The 26,983-nt window shown below is 36.4% G+C and overlaps 3 protein-coding genes across 3 annotated transcripts in view; 2 read left to right on the forward strand and 1 right to left on the reverse strand.

The window, feature by feature from the left end:
• The first annotated feature begins 481 nt into the window (after positions 1 to 481).
• On the forward strand, positions 482 to 2,564 carry LOC139122780 (uncharacterized). The gene is made up of 2 exons (XM_070688487.1): positions 482 to 714; positions 1,857 to 2,564. The coding sequence occupies exons 1-2, from the start codon at positions 497 to 499 to the stop codon at positions 2,287 to 2,289; spliced, it is 651 nt and encodes a 216-aa protein (XP_070544588.1). The 5' UTR covers positions 482 to 496; the 3' UTR covers positions 2,290 to 2,564.
• Positions 2,565 to 8,861: 6,297 nt separating this feature from the next.
• LOC139122782 (uncharacterized) lies at positions 8,862 to 13,016 on the forward strand. Its single transcript, XM_070688488.1, has 2 exons — positions 8,862 to 9,645; positions 10,248 to 13,016. The coding sequence occupies exons 1-2, from the start codon at positions 9,186 to 9,188 to the stop codon at positions 10,754 to 10,756; spliced, it is 969 nt and encodes a 322-aa protein (XP_070544589.1). The 5' UTR covers positions 8,862 to 9,185; the 3' UTR covers positions 10,757 to 13,016.
• Positions 13,017 to 21,603: 8,587 nt separating this feature from the next.
• Positions 21,604 to 26,983, reverse strand: part of LOC139122783 (paladin-like) — a 75,729-nt gene continuing 70,349 nt past the window's right edge. Inside the window, exons 13-19 of the mRNA XM_070688489.1 lie at positions 26,561 to 26,614; positions 25,789 to 25,938; positions 24,541 to 24,690; positions 23,815 to 23,895; positions 23,282 to 23,422; positions 22,464 to 22,619; positions 21,604 to 21,896 (exon numbers count right to left, since the gene is read on the reverse strand). Of these exons, the coding sequence (XP_070544590.1) occupies positions 21,744 to 21,896; positions 22,464 to 22,619; positions 23,282 to 23,422; positions 23,815 to 23,895; positions 24,541 to 24,690; positions 25,789 to 25,938; positions 26,561 to 26,614 (885 nt within the window). The 3' untranslated portion in view covers positions 21,604 to 21,743. The remainder of the gene's footprint in view (positions 21,897 to 22,463; positions 22,620 to 23,281; positions 23,423 to 23,814; positions 23,896 to 24,540; positions 24,691 to 25,788; positions 25,939 to 26,560; positions 26,615 to 26,983) is intronic.

Raw genomic sequence — 26,983 nt, forward strand, 5'->3', positions numbered from 1 at the left:
TTACCTAATAATTTCATAATAACGTCGAGATAATATCAAGACAATGTAATCATAACCATATAATCTCATAATAAAGACCAAATAATGACATGAAAATTGCCAAATCACCAAATAATGGCATCATAATAATTATGAGATATGTTCCAAGTCAAGACGTCAATGCCGAATAATGTCATAACAACCAAATTACCAAATACGTTCATTATCATGTGATAATAATATCCAAATAATGATCAAATAATTGCATAATAAAGGCCAAATACTGATATAATTATCACTAAATTACCAAATAATTGTATAATAATGATGAGCTAAGTTGTAATAAAGATTTCAAGATAATTTTGGTGGTGTTCTCAACCCATAGATAATTGGTTTAAGTGTGTATTTACTGAAAAAAGTGCATTTTCCAGAAGCTTAGTCACATTTTCCCGCGAAAAAATCAAACCCGGATGTGTGACCTCTGTTACAGATCAGCCTATCTGTGCTTGCCTGAAACATGATGGTGGCTTCTGTCAAGTACCACGACCAAGGCAGTGTTTATTCGAGCTCTGAGGACGAACAAATGCCAGGAGATGAAGAAGAAGAAGAAGTAGAAGAAGTCATGTACGTCGGTCCGTACATGTATGAACCAGATGCCGTAGAAGATCCCCAAAGCATTGCACCACAACGACCCGATCTAGTATGGCGGCTTGACCCAGCAAGGCTACCAGAATGGTAAGATGCTGTGTAAAACTCTCTCTCAAAGAAACATGGATTCTTCGCATTTTAACAAATTGTTCATAGTCAGGAACACATGAGGGATAAAAAGGGGCGATGAGGAAAGTCACCGTCAGTTGTTTTTCGTCTTTATATTTGTACGGGGAACAAGTTGTCTTGGCACTTGTGGGTTTCTTCCGGTAATTTTCACGGTAAACCAGAGAGTCGGCCAGTTTCCTCGTCAACCAACGCGGCCTCTAGGAGAGATCGGCCAGGAGAAGTCGGCCAGTTGCAACAAAGCATATGCCATTGCATACATACTCTTCACAGTCAAATACTTAATCGGTATATGCTTGTATACATGTTATACGCATGTCAATTTCAACTTTTTGGTACCATAGTTTATGTTTTTTGTGGTTTAATTGGAACATTAAGAAAACAACGCGAAGGGGTCCCACCCTAAAAACCTGGGAAGTAACACGGTGTACCATACTGATTACTGTGTGGCCGATGTCTTCGTGTTGTTGGGACACGTGTACGTGTATGTGCAGTCCGGGTCATTTCCAAAATTGGCGACGCTATACCATGATATTTTCCTATCATAAGCCAATCAGCGTCCAGCGCGCCATCAGTAAAATTGTATTTCCTGGCAACCTCCACATGCGTCCATGGTTACGTAAGCCATAGTGTGTTGAACTCTATATCTTGCTATATATTCCCCCGCTGCACCATTCACATAACTTTTCGTGTATTGTCGTAGATCCTTGTCAAAAATTGTCAGTTGTGAAAGAGGGGTTTGCCAAAGTACTTGGCGTTGCACATTTCGTGGGAATAATCCTGGCTCAGTATTTTTTAAATCATATACATGTAGGCGTATGGGCCACCCATACTTGATCCAGCACGTGCTTGTTATTTGTGCTAATTTGTGCTGAAATGAAAATCATGACCAAAATGTGAAAAGTTGCAGCTCATGGGACTTTCAAAACGTAGTACACAGGTTTCCAGTTCTTTAATAATTGTGCTGTTGTTTGTACAATGGCTACTGTGCACACATACCAATAGGGATTGCCATGGCAACATCCTTCAGGTTTGCTCATCTTCTCTATACTGTAAATGATGAAACTGAAGTTCTGAAGCCCAGTCTCGTGCTATTTTCACAGGTGCATGTGCAACCACTGCCAAACAATGCCCACAGCTGTAGAGTGTGTTTGCTGTGCTGAAATTCCGCAAGTGGTGGATAGAAGGATGAAAGGGGAGGGGCAATGTAGTGGAGCATTGACCTGTATTACAGACCATCCTGGAATGCATGCAGTGTGCCTTTATCCAGATGCATTGGAGGTGGCGTGGCTAACATACAAGTACCAGTACAAAGGGGAGGCATTCAATGGACCCCAGGATGCCAAATACAGACACATTGCGTACAGACAGTTTGTCCGTTGGTGCTGGAAGTTCCTTGGTAAAGACAACGGGCCTGTACTACCAGCCTGTGCTATGTCTTGTATCAGGGCACACTTTCCACCACCAGGTGAAGAAGATAATTTTGTTTTTAAAGGGTTTCTCGTTGCTGAGAAAAATCTTCCAGAACTACATTGATACATTCTGCATAAGTAGTAGTGTTAAATCATACTCAAGGTGAATCTGTTTTGTTATTGAATAACTCGGTATTTTTAAACTTCATTGACCTTTTCTGTGAACACTGAGTTTCAGTCGACAAAGAAATGGGGAAACCACTGATTGTACCCACAGAATGGTCATGTAACGTCAATTGAACAACAAGGTAGCCTGCGTTATTATGAGACAGCTGTTTATTGTCAGCTTTGTAAAAATAATGCAATTTTAATGCTTGAATAAAAGAGTTTTATACAACAGTTGTGTATCAAACTCCGTCTTTTAAGTTTAATTACATGTAATTTTCACAAAAACGTGTCGACAGTGTTCGGCAATGACTGTTTCTTTGTCAGGTCTGAAAATAGCTGCAGCAAGGAACGGTGGGTCTTCAACCCTCAGAACATCAGTCCTGTGTTTCTTCGGGTTTTGGGCCAATTTCAAAGCCTCAGAAAATAAGTCATTCACATAACCTATACAAATTAGAAAATTTTTTGCTTGCAAAATAAGATGATCACTTAATTTCACGTGGTTTTGAATTGATTATTAAAAATTTAATTTTATTCTAAAAATCTAAGCTGTATTTTCTTCACCAGTATTTGAAAACTCTATGTGCCTACATGGTGGAAAGAATCTTGAAATGAGTTTTTTAGTCCCAACGGACACCATCCAGGGGGACTTATCGGTTTGGTCATGTCTGTGCGTCCGTGCGTGCGTCTGTCCATTCACATAGATATCTCAGAGATGCCTGGAGCGATTTAATTCAAACTTAGTACAAGGATTACTCATGTCATTCATTTGCACGTCAATTTGTTTTGCAATCCAATCCAATATGGCCCTGTGACAGTCATTTTATTGAGCTCTGTTTCTAGAGTGGCTGCACTAAATTTCATGAAATTCTGTAGAGATGTTTGTCACACAGAGCTCTGTCATGCAAGTTAAGTGCTAATTTGCATATTTAATGAACTTTCGTAATTAGTGGGCTATCTCCAGAGCTACTGCATGAAACTTGATGAAACATCTTACAGATCTTGATCACTCTGTACTGTAATGCTGTATGAAGACATTAAACTGTATCATGTCAATTAATTGCTAATTTGCATATTTGATGGATTTTTGAAGTAAGAGTGATATGTTTAGAAATGTTGCATCAAATTTGATAAAACGTGGCACAGATGTTGATCTTTTGGTGATGTAATGGTGTGCATTGATATGTTGTAGTATCATTTCAATTAACTGCTGATATGCATATTTAATAAATTTTCTTAATTAGACTGATATGTTAAGAAATTATTCATCAAATTTCATGAAACTTAATACAAATGTTGAGCTCACATTGCTTTAACATTTGAATGAAGACATTTATCAGTGTCATTCACATTAATTGCTAATTTGCATATTTAATGAACTTTTCTAATTAGTGGGCTATGTGCAGAAATACGGCATCAAATTTGATGACACTTGGTTCAGATGTTTATCTTTCAGTACTGTGATACTGTGCGAAGACATTAAGCAGTATCATGTCAAATGATTGCTAATTTGCTAAATGCTGTATCAAATTTGATGAAATATGGTTCAGATGTTGATCTTCCAGTAGTGTTATGGCATGTAAAGGTATGTGGAAGTATCATGTCAATTAACTGCTGATTTGCATATTTAATGAATTTTGATAATTAAGCTGATATGGCGAGAAATGGTTCATCAAATTTCATGAAACTTGGTACAGATGTTGAGCTCACATTGCTTTAGTATTGAATAAAGACAATGCAGTATCATGTTAATCAATATTTAATTTACATATGTAATGAAATTAGAGTGATTTGTCCAGAAACACTTCATCCAATTACAGGTGTTGATCTCACAGTGTTGCAATACAACACATTGACACTTGGCGGTATCATTTATGAGATTGTGGTACACGTGAAAATCAGTCAGAGTTATTATAGAATGCAAAAATGTTTGGCAATATCCTGTCGATTAATTACTTATTGACTTATTTAATGACTTTTTGTAATTAGGGTGGCAGCTCACGTCGGTTTTACGTTTTCACCACAATGGAACTCATTCTCAGTCTTAGACCCAATTAATGAACTTGACTCTATGCTGTCTAAGGACTTGTAATCAAAGTACTCATTAACAAGTGGGGACTAACGTGTCATCAACAATGACTTGTTTCTTTGAAATCATGGTATCAACAATAATTAAAAACTATACAGTTAATGTGCCGTTAACTATGTATGTTTTCTTCATGGACATGCTTTAATCTTTGTGAGAACATGGTAACAAACCATAAGAAAAAAAAATTGTGAAACTACTTTATTAATAGCAGTAACGGCCGATTCTGCAAAAGTTTGAAAACGGTGCGGAAAAGGTACGGCAAAAGTCATGCAAAATACACATAAAAGTACTGGCCAAAGTCACACTTACGAATATGACGGGTCAGTCAATTACTAATCGGTTTGAAAAAAATATTGAAACAGAGATGCCAAAACGTCTTGGGTTTCAGTGCCAAATGACTTCGGGTTGGAAATTGAGAGGCCGAAACGACTAGTTACCGCCATGCCACGCATGACGAGCAAAAGCACATATTTTTTTTTAATGAAACATTCTATCGCTCACGTTTTTAAATGCGACTGTTTAAGATAATTTTAGCTGATGAATTTCTTCAGCAATGAAGGCTTAGGTCTGTAGTTGGAACTTGTGCCCTGAATAGGTCGTCAAGTGTGAACGGTCTGATATCGTTTGCTGCGAAGTACATCATTATACGATGTTGCGCAACACATGGTTTAGCCACATAGAAATGCTTCGGTTTCGTAGAACTCGTGGGCTAAAAGTACACCACCAAACTAATCAAGCCAATCACTACGCTTACTTTCTGGAAAATCCGTGATCGTATTCCATGCTGTTGGCAAAACAATCGTCTGTGAAATTTTTGTAGCAAAGTATGCTCGTGGCTATGGGAGTAAAATTAACCCGCTTTGCTTTCAAAAACTTGGTCCACTTTCTGGGAAGATCTTCATTTATTGGCCATTTTGAAAAACATGAAAAATCACAACAAAATGGCCGTCCGGTGGCCAGATTGGATCGTAGCATGAATTATATTGACATGCATATATATGCCACAGTACTTAATCCGTGTACCAACATTGAACGAAATCGGGTCAGGGATAGTTGAGTTATGGTTCAAAAACATGAAAAATTAGCAACAAAATGGCCACCCGGCGACCATATTGGATCGTATCGCGAAATTGACGTGCATATGTATACCACAGTACTTAATCTGTTAATCCTTGCACATAATTTGATTATTGGACCAGTTTAATGTCATATTGAAAAAATAGGCTCGGGGGTGACAGAGAAACGGCTGCTGACGGACGGACGGGACCCAATCTATAAGTCCCAGCCGGACTGTGTCCGCGGGGACTAATAAACAAGCAATAAAAATTTCAGTTTTACTCTTCACGAGACCTCTTTAAAGGGAGGGTGTCGTCGGAACTCTGCTCAAAGGTTGCCAGGGCCTGCGACTGATGAAAGTTAAAACATGTTTGTTAACAATGAATATCGTGAAATTTAAATGTTGCAGCTCTGTTGACGTGATGCATCAAGGTATCATGCATGAAATACGTTGTAAACAAGAAAGTCGTACACGCGCAGTTCCGATGACATCCTCCCTTTAAAGGTATACTGTCACCTGTTCCAACTTTGCCACAGTTACCATGGAGAGAGGAAATCTAACCAATCACAGATTTTAAGAGAGTGGCCGCTTATTAAAAACAGCGCCCTCACATGGGCATTTTGAATACCAAGGAACGCCCCTTTGACCATTATATTGGCATATTTAACTTACAGGTGACTGTATACCTTTAAAGTATCTTGTTAAGACTTGAATATGAAGGATAAAGGACAATCCCGCCACCAGCGATGGCTTTCTAGTCCACCTTTTAGTGACTGTCATAGTCAGTCATAAGCTTATAGCAAAAAGATTACAACAAAGCTCTTCTACTATTTTCTCTTGTTTCAGCACAGGGGACTCGTGCTTGTTGTTTATTTGTGTCTGTTTGTTTGTGTGTATGTGTTTGTGTTTGTTTATTTGTTATTTTTATAAAATAACAGCGAAAAGCTGTTTTGTTAATATTTGTCAATAAAGAGCAGTTTATTTATTTGTTTGTTTGTTTATTTGTTTGTTTGTTTGTTTGTTGATACGTATTTCCGATGGTTAGGGTTAGGGTTAGGCTTAAGTTAGGGTTAGGGTTAGGGTTAGACTTATTCACTCCCTCTATATATTGAGACATATATAGAGGGAGTGAATAAGTCTAACCCTAACCGTAACTTAAGCCTAACCCTAACCCTAACTTAAGCCTAACCCTAACCCTAACCCTAACTTAAGCCTAACCCTAACCCTAACCATCGGAAATACGTATCAACAAACAAACAAACAAACAAACAAACATATAAACAAACAAACAAATAAATAAACTGCTCTTTATTGACAAATATTAACAAAACAGCTTTTCGCTGTTATTTTATTAAAAATAAATAAACAAACACAAACACATACACACAAACAAACAGACACAAATAAACAACAAGCAAGAGTCCCCTGTGGTTTCAGATCAAACTTATCATTCAATACTGAAAGCTGATTTCCATAATGCAGTCACATGCTTTCTTTTACATTTTTCACAGCGTGAAAATGTAACATAGAATCTTTCTCTGAAAGATGTATATTATCTCATTCAGCTTGTTAATTATGTACATGTATTGTAAAGAGTTGGTATATATTGCTGGAATTTTTCTATTCAGGAATATCACATGGATGATTCAAGGTAAGTTTTTAAAATCAGCTTCCTCCCGAACACAGGTTTTTAAAAAGCGACACCCCATTCCCCCAGGCAACTCCCTGTAATTACTGAAGACTCCCTAATCAGCGCCCATAGACAGTCCAAGATATTAGCACGTACGTGCTAGAAACGGAAATAGCAGTATAGTAGTCACAGCTGACTAACTAATAGTTATTATTGATTATTATTATCATTATCATTATTATCATTTGTTTATTTCGGACAACATTAGTCCATATAAATTACACAGAGGAAATACAGATACTGTGATACAAAAAAAATGGTGTTGGATATACTATCCATATATAAATTCATTCACTAACCATGAAAGATCGACTTTCTCCACAGGTTACGCAAGTCAGAACTGTAAAACAGTACATCATTAACCATTCTTACAATTGTATTTTCACTGTAAGATATTCTTTTCATCAGACTATACATTTGCTTTCGTAAAAGAGCATCAAAACTATCAATCCTATTAGAAACAAACATAGAGCTTGCACTACTGCGTCTCTCATAGCCAAGAAAAAATGCGAGCTGCATTATTGTAACCAACTTTCACTTTTTTCAAGACACCAGCAGTATAATTAACCCACAGATTACCACCATATAATTGGTAACAATATGCTTTGAAAAGATTACACTTTACATTCAATGAACATAATGAAAATTTTCTCAAAAGCATATTTGCAGATACATATAATGCTCTCTTTTGACGCTCAATGTCCTCATTATCACTAAACTGGTCCGTCACCAAATACCCAAGATGCTTTTTCTTTGCTACAAATGTAATTTTCATACCATTAAGATAAACAGATGGAGTGTATACAATCTGAGTGCGTTTTGAAATGACACACATGCATTGTGTTTTCTTCGTATTAAAAGTAATGTCATGCAGGTCGCCATAGTGGCTACATATGTCAACCAGTTTTTGAGTTCCCTTGACAGAAGGGCTGATCAAGCAGATATCATCAGCGTACATTAAGTGATTTATGAAAACACCACCTATGTTACATCCCACTTTTGAATTAACTAGTCTTGTACTCAGATGATCAACATAGACATTGAAAAGCTTCGGAGATAAAACTCCTCCCTGCTTAACACCATTGACTACTGTAAAACTGTCAGATAGGCAATTGGCCCAACGAATGAAAATATTCTGAGTTCTGTACCAGACAAGGAGAAACCTTACGAAAAGAATTGGTACATTTCTAGAGATCAGCTTTTTAAAGAGTGTCCAGTGATTAACTCGATCGAATGCTTTAGAAGCATCCATAAACGTAATAATAACGTTGCTACCTCGTTTCCTATAATAGCTAATGTATACTGTAAAACGGATTACGGTTTTTCATGTCCAGTTAAATCTGTATTTAATTACACAGCCGAATTCATCAATCAACATTCTGTGCTTGTTCGTTTGGTTTGCTTCAAACACGGCAACTCCATGGGTTTCTCAAGTTTTCAATCGGATAAAAAACCCCATGGGCCTAATTATACAAAACAGACTATATACCTTAACGAAAGCATACCTCGTGCTAACATTAACGCACGATTTTTCCGATAGTAATTAAACAATATAAATTTAATAAATTTTCTCGCTTTTCAGTAAGTAATCTTAATATACGTGTTGCAAGGCGACAGTACAAGTCTTGCAAATTCTACACGCGAGGTCCCGAAGATTGATAAGCCCGCAACCAGTGCCACGCCCACTTTCTCCCCACTTCCGGGTAAACTTCAAATATGGCTGCCGTGTCGTGAGCTCGCCACGCCTCCGTGCCGCCGGGTACCCGCCTGCCCGTCATATGCCACCATTGCGACCTTTTGTAAAACACCAGGTGATGCCATGTCGTTATAATGTGTAAATCCCATTCAGCTGTACACGTGTAAGTATTTGCAATATCAAATCCACGATACCACTTTGCTTGTGTGGTTCTGGCTTGGTCGCTGTGCGTTCAACCGACAGGCTTTACGACCTAGCAACACTCCACCGTCCACGAACCTACACGCTGAGCGGTGCAGGTATCTTCCCGGCCCCTTCTGTTCATGAGCACTAGTGAATGTGAAAGCAACATTGACCTTGAGTCAGCCAAAATGAGTGTCACCGCGGCAGTATTCTACGGTTTGTGTTCGGGCTCGATGGCCTTCATCAATAAACTGGTCGTCAGCACCTACAGCTTCCAGTTCCCGAACTTCATCATATTATGCCAGATGATGTTCACGGCTTCTCTTCTGGAAATCCTCCGAAGGAACAAAATTGTCAACGTTCCAGCCTATACACTGGAGCTCGGGAAAGTCTTGCTGATTCCATCCGTATTCTACACCTTCCACTCGGTGTTTGCCTTGAGCGCACTCGGCACGATGAACATTCCCATGTACAACGTCATCAAGCGGTGCGTGCCGCTGGTAAATTTGTTCATAGCGCCGTTCATTCTCAAAAAAGGTCCACCTACGGTCGCTATCGCCTGCTCCGTGACGCTAATAACAGTTGGATGCATTATTGCAGGTAAATTATAGCAATATTTCTGGGGTTTTTTTACACAAAATCCATCTTTATATGCACAGCCTGAAGGGTTTTACATAATCACTAGTGACCTAGAGAGTTATTAAGGTTAGTGGTAGGGCTAATATTAAAGTACCGACCAGAGACCCTAGGAAATCCATTTTGCATCCAAAAGTTTGAGTCCACTTATCGTTACTCGGGCCAATGAGTGCTGTAACATTATGGGTTGCAGTTCAGTTGAAATTTGGGTAGATAGGTGTAATTTTAACAAAGCTTTTCGATCTTTCATGAAATACCGGTATGCCAAACTAGATAGGTCAACTTTGTAACTCCTTTTTAATTTTCAAAAACGTACCCTGAAGTTTGCATTTAATGCAATAATGAAGCTTTGAGGTACCCTGAATTAGTTTTTTCTTGAAACTGTGTATGTAAGAAACAATTTATTGTGAAAGTGTAATTACAAATGTTCAGGACTTAATTTTGATTTGCCAGTGATTTCTATGTAAATTCGCTCAACTGACAAATTATCAATGTTTTAGAAACACTTGTCTTACAAACACTTGAGAAGTGAAAATAATTTTACTTTTGTTTACACAAATTTACAGGCATGGGTGACATCCAATTCAGCTTGGCCTCGTACATCTACGGAGGGGCCAGTGTATTCTCACAAGCCTTGTATCTGTTATTCATTCAGAAGACAGGAATGGAAAGAGAGATTTCAGCGCTCGGTGTTCTCTTCGTAAACAGCGTCAACTGTGTTCCATTACTCTTAGGGTACAATCTCCTCTCTCTAGAGCTCTTTAGAGCATTCACATTCCCAGAAATCACCAACCCTCTCTTCCTAGCTGCGTTCCTTCTCGTCATCGTGATGGGCTGCGTGCTAAACTATTCGCTGTTTTTGTGCACCACGTTGAATTCTGCGTTGACCACGAGCCTTGTTGGCGTTATCAAGGGTATCATAACAACTGCAATTGGAATGTTCACCTTCTGGGGCGTAGAACCCACGCTTATGATTCTCACGGGAATCATCATGAACACAGTCGGAGGTGTCTGGTACTCTTGGATTAAGTACCAAGAAAAAATGGCAAAATCAAATTCTGTTATTCACACATGAAGTTTCTATGTGATGTGTCTTATCTAATAGATGACAGTCAGTGTTTAATAGACTGAAAGATTTGGCTTTGTGCAGGTGCCCTGCAACCTCACGACCTCTGACCCTACACCCTGGCGTATGATAGGAGGTCGCAGAGTGCAGGAGCATGCACACATGGATAAATCTTTCTGTCTTATTTAGTGTCTGCATAGTGAAAAATCACTTCCTAATTAAAGCTTTGGTAACTCTAAGTTGTGGCAACATTTTCAGCATTTTTTCCATGAATCAACAGGAGTTTCTTTGTCGTCTTTTGACATTATTTTGAAATACCCTGTATTTGGCACGTGAATGCAGCGTTTCAGTGTATGTGGTGCATTTTTTATGGTTGACGGTTGAATTCAAGTCCAGACCTGAACATGATTATCAATACTTATGTAGGACACACATATACAGTCAATGTTGACAAGCTGAGTACTGGGTATTTCAACACACTAGAAACTGTAACTGATGTAAGCAACAAAAAATCTGAAAAAGTTTCTCAATAGTTAAACTTGTGTTAATGAAAAAAGCATGAAGTAATTACTTTCAGGAAGTAGTTAGGTGTAATTAGCTTACTTAGAAGTGGTTTTGGGGTTTAAAAATAAGCACATTCTTAGAATAACTGGATAATTTGACAAGTTGATATGGCCTCTCTCAGTTTCAAAATGGCATTTCATTCTGTGGCAGCGCCCTCTGTGTAATTGACTCTCAGCACTTTTGTTTTCGTGAAAGCTTGCCAGGTTAGAAAGTGTATCAGTGCAATGACAGCAATATATATCAGTATTTCAGTGATTCAAACTGGTTCAGATTTATTGATATGGTTGGATGTTTGTATTTAATATTTATATATTGATGTGTGTGGACACACAGGGTCTCCACAGGGTATGTGTATATTGGTTTGGTAAGATGATATGTCAATATTGAAATATGGTGAAATTTATTCAGTTTTATTTAAGCAATGTATATATTGCAGGGGCTGTGTTTGTTTGATTCAATAAGTAGCTTTCTTGCCATTGATGCTGTTTTGTATATGTGTTGCCTCCTATCAAGACATCAATTTGTTTGAACCACATAGTTGAAAATAGTGTAATAGGACTGTTGCACTTTTAAAGTGGGGCTGCATATTTCAAGATGCCGAACAAGGTCACTGAATTCTCAAAGTTTGCAAACTGAAAAAAAATTATATCAGAATTGCAGATCTTTCTTACATATCAATATTCAGTTACAGAAATTTTCATCCAGTATATTTTGCCACTGAATCTTCAAGTGATGTGTTGAATTCGAATATTGCTCCTTTCATCCCTCTTGTCAATGTAGGAGTCCAACTTTGTAGCAGAAAACAGTAGGGTTTTACCATTCCTTGATGGCAAATGGGGGTTGTGTCACTGTCTACAATGTATTAAGATTTGTGTGATACAAAGGATTGAATTTGGTGTATTGTTTTTTTTCAAGTCAATAGTACATTTTGTCATTTTTTTCTGTATACTTGGGGCTAGGCAGTGAGTTTTCCCCTTTGAGTAAGTGACGAATTTACTTGTGTACCTGCCAAGGAACTGAAGCCAACCAATTTCAAAACTGTTTATGCCTTTGCCAAAGACATGCCATACATTTCTCAAAAGGTCACAGACATATCAATACTGAATGAATTGTAAGGTCAAGTGTGAATGCAGTTTGATGAAGCAACTGCAATATCAGACATTAAAAGTTCAACATTTTGTGGAGGGCATTCTGTTGCTTGTCATTTTTCAGTCCTCGTTGACTGTGCTCTACAAAATTGATGGTGCATCACAAATTAGACAACGATAAGAAAAGATTTTGTTCCTCATTCTTGCATGTGTTGATCCAGACTAGCTAAGCCAGCCTTCTTTTTCACGATTCCCTGAAAAATTTAAAATGTTCAAACATGACAGAAAATGTCGATATCTGTAAGATCACATGTACCTACTGTACATTTCTGAACAGTGAAGTCATTGCCGTCATGTTGGTGCATGTCATCATTGCTGCTGAATGCCAACATTCCTGTTTTGTCACTTTTATGTCAGTACAGTTGGATGTCTTTTAAGGTAAATGAAGGAAAAATCTGAAAAAAGGCTGTGTCATTTTTGTAAGATATTACGGATGAAAAACAAATTAAAATTTGTTATTCCCAATTTGGTTTAACCACAGTCCATCATGGATCTGGAAAATGTAACTGGTTTCTTTGTGACATAGCATGATATGAATAAACAACTAACACATTAGTTGATGTTGTGCATGTTACTAATACATGTCATTTTTGCCCCTTGTGTTTTCCATGACATTGGTATGAAATATGGCAAAACTGGAGGGAATGTTATCTTCAACAGACTTCAAACTTTGAATATTTTATTTAGTCTTGTCTATACTGCACTTACATGTAACAAGTATAAGGGATGACAAAATTGCCGTTTTCTAATCACCCTACGAAGGATGTGAAATCAAACAGGAACTGAGTGTATTCAACGGTTTCCCCATTTTTAAAGGTGACATTTTTTGACTTGGCAGATTAAAGAATACTTAGTACTTTATGACACCAAGTTCTCCATGTTTAGCAAGCTGTGCACTTCTCGATGATGAGAAAACAGGATGACAAACTCCTAGACCAATCAATGTCACACCTTGTCCATGCAGCTGGGGTAAATCACACCTTTACCCTTTCACCACCATGGTTTGTCCCAAATCCATTGTTTTCCATGGTAAAGTTGGACCTGTATACAGGGAACTGGGGGGAGAAAAGGGTTAAACAACCAACATTTCAAGACGGGTGATGGAGGGAGTATGGTTTAACACTGTGTCATATGGCGAAATGGATAGTGCAGTTTCGCCTGTGGTGGCGCTATTTCACAAACTTCTACCTTGCAGTCAAATTCCTACTGGAGGGGGAGTCTTGGGAGTGTGCTGACAGACAGTGCAAAGTGAACATGCATGCCTGGGTTTTTTTGAAGAAATGAAAACCAATCTGCAAAGTTCTATATATCCCTTGATTTGATTTGATTTTTATTCTGAATTACTAGTACAGCAGAAATAGAAAAAGTATCATTTGATTTACAAAGTAATTTTCATCGGCAACAAAATAAATCTACTGATACATCACAAGTTAAGATCTACATTCCATGATAATGCAGATGAAAAAATGCCCCAAAAATATTCAAACAGAGACATCTGTTCAGTTATCAAGAAACTCATCAACGATTCAGATTAAATTAAGAACAATAAGATACATGAATAGTAGAAAATTTACAAGGATCATTAACATGTAGAGGATAAACCAGTTGGTCGAGAAATTCTGCATCTTCTAGTTAAGTACTTTCACACAAGTGGCTGGTTGTGTACGTCTTGGTGCTTGCCGTCATCTTAACATTGTCAGTTAACAACCAAACATAAAAATGACAAAAGCAATGTCAATAACACAGTGTTTCTATTTGGATCGGAATTGATGCATGCATATCAGAATGCCAATTAGGCAATCATGTTTCAAGTTGGCGCTGCTCCCACATGTCAGTTTTGAATAGAATAATAATGTGTCTCCATGCATAAGATTTGCGCATTAATAAGACATGCATGATTAAAATGTGGGAGTTTTGTCAGAATTGGAACAAATCTGAACAATAAAAATGTTGAGAAGGTAGTATGCACCTCAAAAATGAAAAGAATTTACATTACGCTCAAACTTTCCCAAAGGAAACTTTCAACCATTTTCTCTCACAAATCAAAAATAAAAAACCAGGGTCACTGTTCAAATGTTGGTACTAGAGAAACAAATTACTGTAAATTTACTGATATTTGAAATTCAAAATTGCCACAGTGACCATATTCCCTTTGTTAAATCCATGGGAAAAAAATTAAATTTCTGATTTTTAAAAAATGAGTTGGTGGAAATTTCATTTACTCCAAGAGCTTCCAAATGAGCCCATACAATTGGTAGATGAGCAGAGTGCTATAAACATTTGTGAATCCAAATATCTGTTTCAGAGCATCATTCTTCTACCTTAACTTTAGAAATTTCACTGTATAAGAAATAGTTGGTAGCACTACTCAGTGAGAAACCTTGCAGACTTGTAAATGTATTTGATGACAGTTTCTGTCATTTTACTATTTTTTTCGCTTTTGAAAGCTGCATGTCAATTTGACCAACATGCCCCAAAAGAGCAAAGAGTCGACACTACTTGTGAAGTTTCAGCAGTGGATGGGATAGCTGCAGTAAAATTGACATACATGCCATAAAAAACAAACCTCACCCTGTGTTGTACAATATACGAACTACAAATCTATTGGGTAGGTTCATGAATAACTGTGTGCTCAAATAGTATACTGGAGAAAATAGGCGGCTCACTAAAATCAAACAGATGACAAAACCACCACCATAGAAAATCCAAAGTATTAAAACATAGGGCCAAAGTCCCTGAAGCTACTATAGACATGGATACAAAATTAAGTATTTCCTGACTGTATGAAATTATCTCACTAAGGTCATCCTAGGGACATGTAAACCAAATATTGAAGCTGTCTGACCAGCGGTTTTGAAAAAACAAGCGACTCAACAGTTGACAGAGCTCTGCTGTGTTATGTAGAGAATACCTTTTGTGACACATGTATTGATGAAGAAGGTGGATATCTTTGATAGCTCATTTCAGGATTGCCTGACCAAAAATGGAAAAAATTCCATAAAAATACAGATTTGCATATTTCATCAGACTATATTAGTGTATAATAGCAAATAAACGAGAGTTAATTACATTCTAATCAAAGTAAACAAGACTTGCTTAAATCAAGATTTACGTCATAAAAAAACAGCATATCTGTCAGGTTATAAAGAATCTTGAGCTGGTTATCTTTTGGTAATATCAGTATTTTCATCCTATTAACCAAGCACATTTTAACTTTCAAATTAACATTGTAAGTTAGTTCTGTTGAATAAGTTGAGACTGTACGTACTCAGAGAAAGCACACTGAAGAGACAAATGTTTGAAACTTAAGAAGTTCAAGGTCATCAAAAGCATTATAAGGAATCATGTTACACTTTCATTGCACTGTTTACACAGATTGCATAATTGCTATAAATAGCACATGAGGAATCTTACAGCCCAGCTTTACCATAAAAACTCTTATCACTTTGACCACTCTTTTAATTGACCACTCTATTTTTTCCTCAAAAAGTAATCTTATTTTATCCTTACCAAGTCAACCATAAATGGAAATTAGAACTTTCTCTATCTCTATTTATTTGACCACCCTATCATGACAAACTATTATGAACAATTTCTTTTAGATAACATCAAGTTGGGATTCAGGAAAGTTGCCTTTACATGTTTTAATCCTCAATTCACTATGAACTGTCAAAAAACGTTGAACTTTCTGATAATTCCACACTAAAATTATTTTGGCTTTGATGATTTCCTAATTAATTCAATTATTTAAAATCATATTAATTATTTTTTTTCTGGGTGAATTGATAGGGTTTCTACAGTACAAGAATTACATACATGTAAGTCAAACTTTGACCAAAAATGACAAAAAAATTCCTTAAAATACACATTTGCATATTTCATCACAATTTGAACAAATCTAAGTTGGGTTATCCCTAGGGACCTGTATACCAAATAACAAAGCTGTCTGACCAGCGGTTATGAAGAAGAAGATTTTTTACCAAAAACACCTTTTTTGGCATTATTTGCCTATTTTCAACAATATCAAAAAATTAAAAAAATAGTTTCTCAAAATCATATTTTTCATCTACACAACAAATATCAAATCAGTAAGTACACGCGGTTCTCAAGATATTTGAGTGGACGGACGCCTCACAAATGGACATACATACATACATACATACATACATACATACATACATACAGACTGACGACGGACGCCGGACGGATACCCATCCCAATAGCTTCTATAGACTATAGTCTATAGTAGCTAAAAATCAACAGGAAACAGCTTGGATGGCATAAGTGAATGGAAAGCTCTAAAAAAATATGGCAATAATTTGTGAACAGGCCTGTGTATGCAGGGAGGTAGGCACTGTAGATCTGTGGTCTATGCAGTTAACAAATTGAATATTGTGACTTAATACATCGCACCTGTAGTGTGTGATTTGGGGAACATATTTAATTTGTGCAGGATAGGGAAATAATGAGTATCAGATCAGGGTTCTCCACATGGGGACTTTGCGCAACAGGCTACCCCTCAGTCTGCAAATTATCTTTTTACATGTTAATAAACATACAAAAGAATACATTTTTGCAACAAAAAGAACATGCAAATTATGCATTGTTATGTAAATTGGCTGACCCCTGTTTTTTCCAAGCTGTGGACCGAGAACAGGTGTGTGTACTTTCCCCATGATTTGTGCATATCAAAGGATTGTAAATGGTCTATTCTAGGTGCTGTCTGCATGTACACAGATTTACTTGGGTACAATGACATTAATATCTGAACATGAAAATATTTATACATAACAATTTATAATATAAAACCAAAAATCAACGACCTAGAAAAAGTCTTGTTCAATATAAGAAAAACAACCAAAAATGTCAGAGTAAAGAGCTAGAAGTATAAAGACTTGAAACTACATTCATTCACATTCTGTGTTCTGTACTTTCTCCTTTGGAACATCTGATAATTTTCAGAATTATTTCCTTAATAATTTGGAATCAATGTCAAAAATTTCATGGATGAGAAGCATATAGTTACATATCTGCTTTCATTGCACGTTGAAAGCCAGCCAGTGCATTTACAAAGTATTTGTATGGCTCCAGCAAATCACAAACTGTCATGAGATGGTGTTCAAAATTATAAATTTACATATTGATTTGTTTTTTGCTTGGGGTCAGAGAGTGGACTGATTAAGTCACCAGGGTTGGCAGCAATCCTGGTACATGCCTAAAACAATACCCCATTCTTTCCTTCCCTGCAAGATTTGGTACAATGTCTGTGGTTGTCAATAACATGGTATAGACCTTTGCACAGGAAAGCAGGGGTGGCAAGGTTGCACATCCATTGAAAACAACATGATTGTGATTGGTGGTGAGCAGTTTACCCACAATTCATAGCAACACCAGCAGAAGCCTTCCTTTCCATAAGTACATGTTAAATTCTGTCTTAAATTACTAATAATGGTGACATGTTTTCATCACTGCAGGTGCATAAAAAGCACGTTGCACAGAATTAAGGCATACTTTTACTGATAAAACCGGAGGGAAGTCATTTTATGTGAAAATGTACCCAACAACAACTATTTCAGCTGTGTTCTGAGTGACTTTGAGAATTACCACACCTGTCTACATAAACCCTGATGCCCTGGCAAGCATCCACCCCCAACTTTCCATGAAAGTTTGAGTAATGTTTGGGCAAGCACTTACATGTACCACGATTTCTCAATGTTTTTGGAAACGGGAAATATAAAAATTTTAAAATCATTGTCTTAGAGTTTCATTCATTCTACACTTTGAGTAGCAGTGGTAGTTCTCTGTTCATATCTGGTGGCCCTTAAAATAGCAGTTTGTTATGTGTTTGACATTGAACATATTTGATGACAAATTTTGAACAATGTTGTATAAGTCTGCCTTATTCTTGTGCAATATGTTGCAAAACACTGACTGTAAGAATGAAGAATGGGGAAAAGCAGCTTGGTTTGGCTTTCCTTAAAATTGTTTCAGTTTGTCAGTTCATGACTTGCGATATTAGAGTGGTGTGTGGCAGGGTAAGTGCCTAACCCCAGCTTCTACAGAAAATTCCATCCTGGCTTTGGGCCTTGGGTGCATATGCGGATAAATACGGCATGTTAGCCATATCCCATGTTGCAACAGGTTAGATATCCTAGCTGCAGGAGTGCATAACCCCTGGTTTCCCTGATGACAAGCTTATCAAAGCGGAAAAGACAGAAAACTGTGTGCTGCAGAACTGCAGCTTGTACACATCTGACTAGGGTGACTGCGAATCCTAGTGTATACAAATTGACCAATGCCATTTTTACAAACAACCTTTCATTTTTATCAAAATGCCAGATAGTAACATATTGCTATAAGAGACATAAACATAATCTTCAATAGTCCAAACCGTAGCGTGTATATAACTTTATACTAGGGTTGCTATGCAAAGTAATATGAAAATGGCGCCTACTTTGACATACATTCATGTCTCGCAAAAAATATTCCCCACATCCTGTGGATTACAAACCATGGAACTTAAAAATTCCCTGTCAGATTGCCATGGCAATGGTACCAACAAACAGGACACACAGGATGCTGTTCAAAGTCACCAAGGAAATCAAGCGAACTTCCAAGAAGATTCCCAATGGATAATTACAACAGAGGTTCTCCCATAGGATTCCTATTGGATATTTTTGTCAGAAATCTCCTGGTGACTTCAAAACTGCCTGCCGCATCAAATATGACAGTATGTTTTCTGAACAAAACTTCACCAAATCAGCATTTCAAAAAAGATTTTCAAAGGGACACAAGATTATACGTAGAATCAGAAATAGGTCAACTGCATCCAGCACGCTTCATCAACACTTCCTTTGGCAATTGAACAATAAATTATTGAATAAAGAATTTACTTTGCGGGAATCAAAACTCACTATCTATGGTACTGACTCCCCCAGCAAAGATCCCTGAGCTTAGGGCTATTTTTAGTGATAATAATATATACATCCGTCTTTCATCTATCAATATTTAAACAAATATGGACAGCAAGAAGAAACACAGAACACGATACTGACAACTATTAATTTACAAATGAGAAAAGCTACAATGTTTCACTCTCAGTGAGAGAGACACTATATTTATGTAGTTAATTTAAAACATTCATTTCAGTTGACAGAAGTTCAACTATTTTGGACGCTGAAGAAGAAAATTGCAACAAATGTGATCTATATTCAGTTCATTTGTAAATACTTCTGATTTATGTTCACAATTCTAAATGTATTTTGAAATCCAGTCACCCAGCATTTATGTCAGAAAAAAACAACGCTTTAAATATATAAATTACACTCAAAGTGATTTCCTTTGAGAGAAAAAATAACTGGACTGATTTCGGAAAGATATTTGAATATGTAAATCTATGGTGACCTTTCCTGTATTGACCAATCAGATGAGTGGAAGATTATTTTCTTGATAAGCAAACCTGGGAATGTGATAAACTGTTGGTGTATTTTGAAAAACTGACAGAAAGGCCACATGCAAAAAAGCAATCATCTCTTGAATATAGACTAGAAATATTAGCCATTTTTTTGCTTTTATGCTCAAATAAATGAAGCCTTCAGAATGTCTTCCTGTGATAAAAATGCCTATTTACAGTAGACGATCATTATTATTCAAAAAACCCCAAGAGGGTCAAATATTACTTTCTATAAGCTACACTTTCCAATATGTCAATGGGTGTACTGTCCTTGAACACATCATATCACAAATTACTGACATGCTAGGGAATCCTGACAAACTAAAGACATGCCAGGGACTCCTGAAAAATTCTAGACAGGCTAGGGAGCCCTGAAAAATTACAGACAGGCTGAGGAGTACAGTAAAATCAACAAACACTTCCCTATTCCTCAGTTTCGTCTGGCAAACTCATTTGAATTTTTCATTCTTGTATATATTGTCAAAATACACACCTTTTTAAAGATGTTTCAAAAGAACTTAAAGGCATTATAACATTTAATGTTGGTATCTTCTTTTCTGCTCAAATTTCAATTGTGCTGTATCTTTTACACTTTTTCATGTAATTTCAGAAATTTTTTGTAATTTGTAGTCATTTTCACTTATAAAACCATATCTTACATCTTGCCCCAAAAAAGACTACGAGAAATGCATAAGTTACTCATAACTTTGATCCAAACTGGGAGAAACAAACAATTTTTTCTATTTTCAAAATTTCACAATGAAAATTTGGCATCCAACAGCAACCCCATCTAACCTACAGGAATAACGACTGTGAAAAATACATTAAGCATAATTTAAAATCAATAATTTGTCAATATTGCACAAACGTGAAAGAAAAATCTTTACAACATATTGTAATAAAAGCTACACTATCTTTACAGATCACTGGGTAAAATTTCTTAAAATATATTTTTCAAAGTTCATCTTGATAAATTTAGAAAAAAAACATTATCTATTCTCACCAAAATCCAATTGGTAAAACAGCAATGCTCATAGAATTCTGAAATAGATGAATCTGAGACTGTGAAATGTTAAGCTACTGTGTATACAATACACACAGCAGTCTATCAATAACATTTGAATTGCGATACATTTCATCTGCTCAGACAATCTGATTGTTTTTTTGTCGTGTGAATTCTCTTCACACCAATTTCTGGTCAATTTTGCCAGAAAACTTAATATGTGTAACATTTTTGAGTAGGATGGAGTCTAGTATAGCTGAAGCAAACAAATCTTCTTATTGCAACTGCCCAGTCACTGAATATAAAATTTTTGCTCAATCCAGGTGTAAGACACTTTTCTTGCAAACCCTTCGAAAAAGTGCTTATTTTCTACAAATGGTCTCTTCCACATCATATCCATCCTTACCATGACATTGTGATCCAGTTTACTCCACAAGAAACTCTAAACCAATAATTTTCTTACAAACTATACAAAATATTTCTTATCTTTTTGATTTTGGTAGTGTTTATGTCATCCTTTGTAAATGTACAAGTACATGATGCATGCATTGCAGACTGCAAATGCATCTCAATTGCGGCTGTACAAGACTTAACCTTTGACCTCAAAGGTCAACAGACTTGCTCAGTAGGCATGCTGGTGGTGTTCACAGATATATTGGGAAGAATAAAAATAACACATGATTTGTCATTATGACTGAGATTGGACAATTTAACAATTAATCTTCTGTGATTAATATACATGTGTATACAGATGAAAAAACTGTCCCATTTTCTTCTTCAAAAAAAGTGAGAAATGTAGCAGAGAACGGAAGATTTCGTGTGGTAATGTTATACAAACTGTCCTCGGAATATCTGTTTTGGGCGTTTTAGAATCCACCTCCACCTGATACGACTGTAGCGACCGGCGCCATCATCTTCCGGAAAGTCCTGTTTGAAGTCTAGGTTGTCCAGGACTTCATATGCCCTCACTTTACGACCAAACTGTGGAAAATAAAGAAGCACCAAATAGCTAACCCTATAGGACAATAGATTTGATAAGATCTATAAACACAGATGAAATTTCAGAGTACAAGACATCTGTTTGAGAAAAGAAAGATAAATAACCAGCTGGGCATACCTCTTTTAAATGAGGAAATTTCTCAAAGTATAGACTTGAGAAAAGCCCCTCTGTCATTAATATTTCATTTCCAACTAATAGAAGATATATACACTAGAAGTATAATTTTGTATGAAAATGTAAGTTAAATTTCCAAAACTAAAAGGAATTCAGGTTTTTGATTTCAAGTTATATAGATTTAAAGGTCATTTTGAATTGCATTTATAAAATTTGAATATAAACCCATTCCTTTGCAAACAAAAGTGCACTGAGACCCACTTTTTACTGTCCTTTATTTAGATCAAATATATTATATTGAGTTTTATTGTACACAGTAACTCAGTATCTGTAAGCTTTTCACTTTAAAAGTTCAAACTAGGAAAATCAGGATTGCATGGTGCTAGGCACGGAATTGCATAATCTAATACTCAAAGTCCCGCCTAAGTACTCACCTCCTCCACCCACTGTGTGAATGGTTTCTCCCAGTTATCAACCCTCTCCATATGCAAATATGTATTGAAGAGTATGAGATAGATGTATCTCTCCAGGTAGTTGATACTCTGTCTGCGGTACAAGGCGGCATCTTCTTCTGTCTTGGCTGTTTTGATCTGTAAAATACAGTGCAATGCAGTGGTTCTTATGTTTGTGGTGGATAGACGAACAGACATGCAAATTACACAAACATAATTACAAATGCATGTAAACACAACGCACATGTCACAACAAATTAATTTTATACATACCAGTAGATATGTACATATGTACAGACAGACAGACAATGACATTCAAGTTCTGAGCATACTACATATGGTAATTACTGAAAGGCTCTCAAGATATTTTCTTACAACTATACACTGGTGTCCAAACACAATGAAAACAAATAGTGTTCTCAAGTCAAAATTTTTAGTTTCTCAAATGACTGCATGGTTTTCATGAAGTGACAAGCATCGGGAACCAAGAACTTGTAAATAGATGCTTGTTAGTGATCTTACAACAACATTCAATTTGTTGACTCGAGGATTGTAAGTCAAAATGTGCAACTCTTTGCGAACAAAATAAAATTAATAGTGCTGTCAGTCAAAGTGAAAGTCTTGATCACACCAAAAAAGAGATATTACTTTCACCATTGTAAAACTGATAAGTGAACATAGGCTTATGAAACATGAGATATTTCTCTCTACATCTTGTGGTTACAAGATCAGATGATATAGTCACATGACTTTACACTACCCATGATGCACCACTGTCAGCATCCCCCAAAAAATCTCACCTTATTGAACGTTGAAAATATGACTTCTCTGGCATGATAGTGCATCGGTGTCATGGTCTCTGAACACTTGTCCAGAATGAAATCAACCTCTCTCTTGATTTGATTGCCATTGGGTAAACGCCTTACCAACTTTTCTACGCACTACAAAGCACAGATCAATCATAGATAAAATTACCCGATATGTCTTTATTACCAACAAGCATGCAAACACATTGAAAGTTTCTAATTGTCAGAGTGCATGATTCGTTACTTACAACAAAATACCAAAGATGAAATTTTATTTTGAAATTGGTGAGATTTCTGTAAATTGTTTTTCAAAAGTTCGCAGGACTTGTAGAAAACAAAGCATTTGGTACCAAGGTTTCATATGACAAAATGGTTAACAAATAGGTCTCAGCTAATCATTTGAGGTAGTCTAGTCAACCACATCCAGTGTGTTGGGCCTTAAATGTCAATGAAGTCTGCACAATAAAGTCTATAAATGTTCAAAATGGGATTTTCTATAATATTGCAACCTGTTTGTTGTTACTTACGATGAATTCTCCTTTGGTGTACTCTGCATTGGGTAAACTCACATGTTCCTGTTCACCCAACTTACAACCCACTGGGAAACCCTGTCAAATCGACAATACAACCAAGGTATCAGTGTGGAAGTTGTCAAAAACTGTCAGAAAACATTTTCAATAGACATGCATAGTTTTAACTCTTCTTGTACATACACTAGAAGATTTTTATAAAAGCTTAGAATTACCGCTGATGTTAAATCATACTTTTGCAAGTTTTAAAACAGATGATTTCTTGAGCATGAACTTCAAAACTAAGAAAAATTTACTTCTCAAGGAGTCTTTCATGAAAAGTTTACGTCAACTGGAGAACTGATGACAACTTTACAAACTGACTTTTTTTCCATTTTTAGAATATACAGACAGATCGTAAGTGAAGCCGTGCAAATCACAACTTACATTTAAATAATGAGTTTTAGTATTACGTTATGTGGCAGTTCTGGTTCAAACAAGATATTTCACTTTGCCAATTTGGTTTACACAAAATGCATAAAATCCCATTAGCTGCTTCTTTTGCATTTTGGAGGGTGTCGCCATTTATTTCTATAATATATTCATCAAGGATTACATTTGATCTATCCTTTGTAGGTATGCTGAACAATGGCAAAGATATTTCATGGTGAATAAATTGTTCACAGGGATGACAACACATGCCTTCAAGAAGCAACACCTTTAAATACTTGTATGTTTCCTCACCCTTTTATGCCACATGACAAGTCCAGCAATCGCCATGGCCGTCGTCGTCCTGTCTTTACCGTCATGGCAATTAAACAAAAGTGCTGGTCCGTCTTCATCAGTGTTGATTTCATCGAGATCTTTGATCACCGTCACCAGCAAATCAAATTGCTGCATCAGAAAAATGTAATACTCAGTTATAGTTACATTCCTAGTCATGTGATCATCATATGACTCTTATTTGACCTTTTCACACCCTTATAATGATATCTATAGTCATGTGATAATCATGTGACACTCCTCTGTGACTTTCCCCCACACCTTTATTTGATCTTCACATTAAAACTTAATGGGACAAAGTCACTCTTTTTTGACGTTTTTGTGATATCAAGAAAACATTATACTTGCATAACGTCACTCAGTGTACAAATGATGACGGTACATAACTGCACAAGTGTCAAAAATTACCCCTTTGCTGAAAGCAAACAAATGATTTCAATTGTGATCTCCAGACAAACTGGATTTTCATATTCTAACTTAATTGTTTTCCTATGACCAATAAACATTGCCACAATGTAAGAGGTGAAACATCATGTAACAGTGTACGCTCAGCCATGCATGGTGAATGTTGCAAACTTGAATTTTTGAACTTGAGTTTTTAGTACAGCTGCCCATAAAATGTTTCACTAAGTGTTTAATCTTGTCTGGCTGCAAGTTGAGTTGAGGTTGTCCACATGTAACCTGTATTTAAGCATGTTTCAAGAAGTCAAACAATACAAACTACTTTCCATATCAAAATAAAATTCACAAAAATCTCAAATAAGAGCGACTTTGCCCAAAAGTACCACATCGTCTCACTATAAGGCACAGTGCGCCTTGGGGACAAATATTTGGACTCTCAAAGTTTGACAATTATCCTTTTCTGATCTACCACTTGTGGTGCTCATTTTAAAACTCTTAGAGTCAGAAAAAATTCCACTGTCATAGTTTTTCAAAAATAGAAGTTCACTTTTTCTTATAGAGTTAACACAGGGATGTCCTCCATTTTGAGATTTCAAATATTGGTAAATATTGGGTAATTTGTTTCTGTAGTACCAAACTTTGCATGGTGACTCCTGATTTTTACTCTTGATTTAGTAAGAGAATGGTTGAAAGTTTCGCTGAGGAAAATATGAGCAAAAGTTTTAAGTTTTTCACTTTCGAGGTGCATACTACCCTAAACCACAGTCCCTCTATAGAGACCGTACCTAAACAAATCCCATTGCTTACCTCTTCAGTGGGTGAACACTCTTCCTGCATGGGCATTCTATAATACCTTAGCTGAGGGGTCTGCTTCATCTGCTGTTCATACATTTCCCTTATTGTCAGTATACTAGACAACTCCTTGGACTCCCTAGGTTGGTTGATCTCTTGATATACCTAAAAACAGGTAACATATCAAACAGTTTACCACATTGAAGATTCACACAAAAAATATACATGAGAGACTGTGACACCAAAATACTTTCCGCCGAAATCATTTTTGTTTACTGTTGTTGGTTGGATGAAAGGAGCTCTTATGTACAGTCTGTAGAACTTAGTTAGAAAGTTAGGTTGTTCCAAGTGTCGAAAAATTAACAATCAATTAACATAATTAATTAACATAATTGACATAATTAACACAGATGTGTAAAATGCAAGGATTCCTTTCTTTCCCACTTCTTCATTTATGTAAATGATGTAAGAAGTGGTTTGGTTATGCAAATCATTCAATACACAAGTACAGGCCAATGATACATTGTTGCTCAATGTACATGTATATGCCTGTGTATGCCCAGATCTATTTGATTTACTGTCAGTATGACTGGTTCACAGATCACAATCATGCCTTTCATTTGTACAGATGTTACAAAACTGACAAATTGTGAAATGCAAGTGGGTCATCTACATTTATACAGTCCGCAGACTTTTTGTAATGTTTCCAAAACAGTTAGCTTTTACCAGCTTTCAGGTGAATTCATAAGAATGTTATGAGGATCTAATGGTCTGTAGGAAACCTTACCTGTATTGGTTTTCTATTTTTCTGTATTTCAGCTTTCAAAAGAGCCTCTTTTCTCTGTTGGTAAAGAGAAAAAATAGATGATGAAACTGAGAAAGGTCTTCGAAAAGACAAAAAGTTCTTGTGAACTAATCTTTTTCCTCTTGTTTCTCAATGTTAGGGAACACATATCAGACACTGGACAGTGCATTTTCATCAGTAAATGGAGAACCATACTGTACCATCATTTGCTATACAGTAATGATCTCAGCATAGAGACAATATTTAGCACTACAAGTATTATAGATATCTACTGTATGAAGAAAAAGTCAACATTAACCCTTTGAGAGCGGTAACTTTTCCCACCAAAAATTTAGTGCAACATTTTACCAATTTTTATGTAATTTTTCTGTAAATTTTTTATTATTTTGGACAAAATGGACCTAA

The sequence above is a fragment of the Ptychodera flava genome, chromosome 22 (assembly GCF_041260155.1).
Source record: "Ptychodera flava strain L36383 chromosome 22, AS_Pfla_20210202, whole genome shotgun sequence".
Lineage (NCBI taxonomy): Eukaryota > Metazoa > Hemichordata > Enteropneusta > Ptychoderidae > Ptychodera > Ptychodera flava.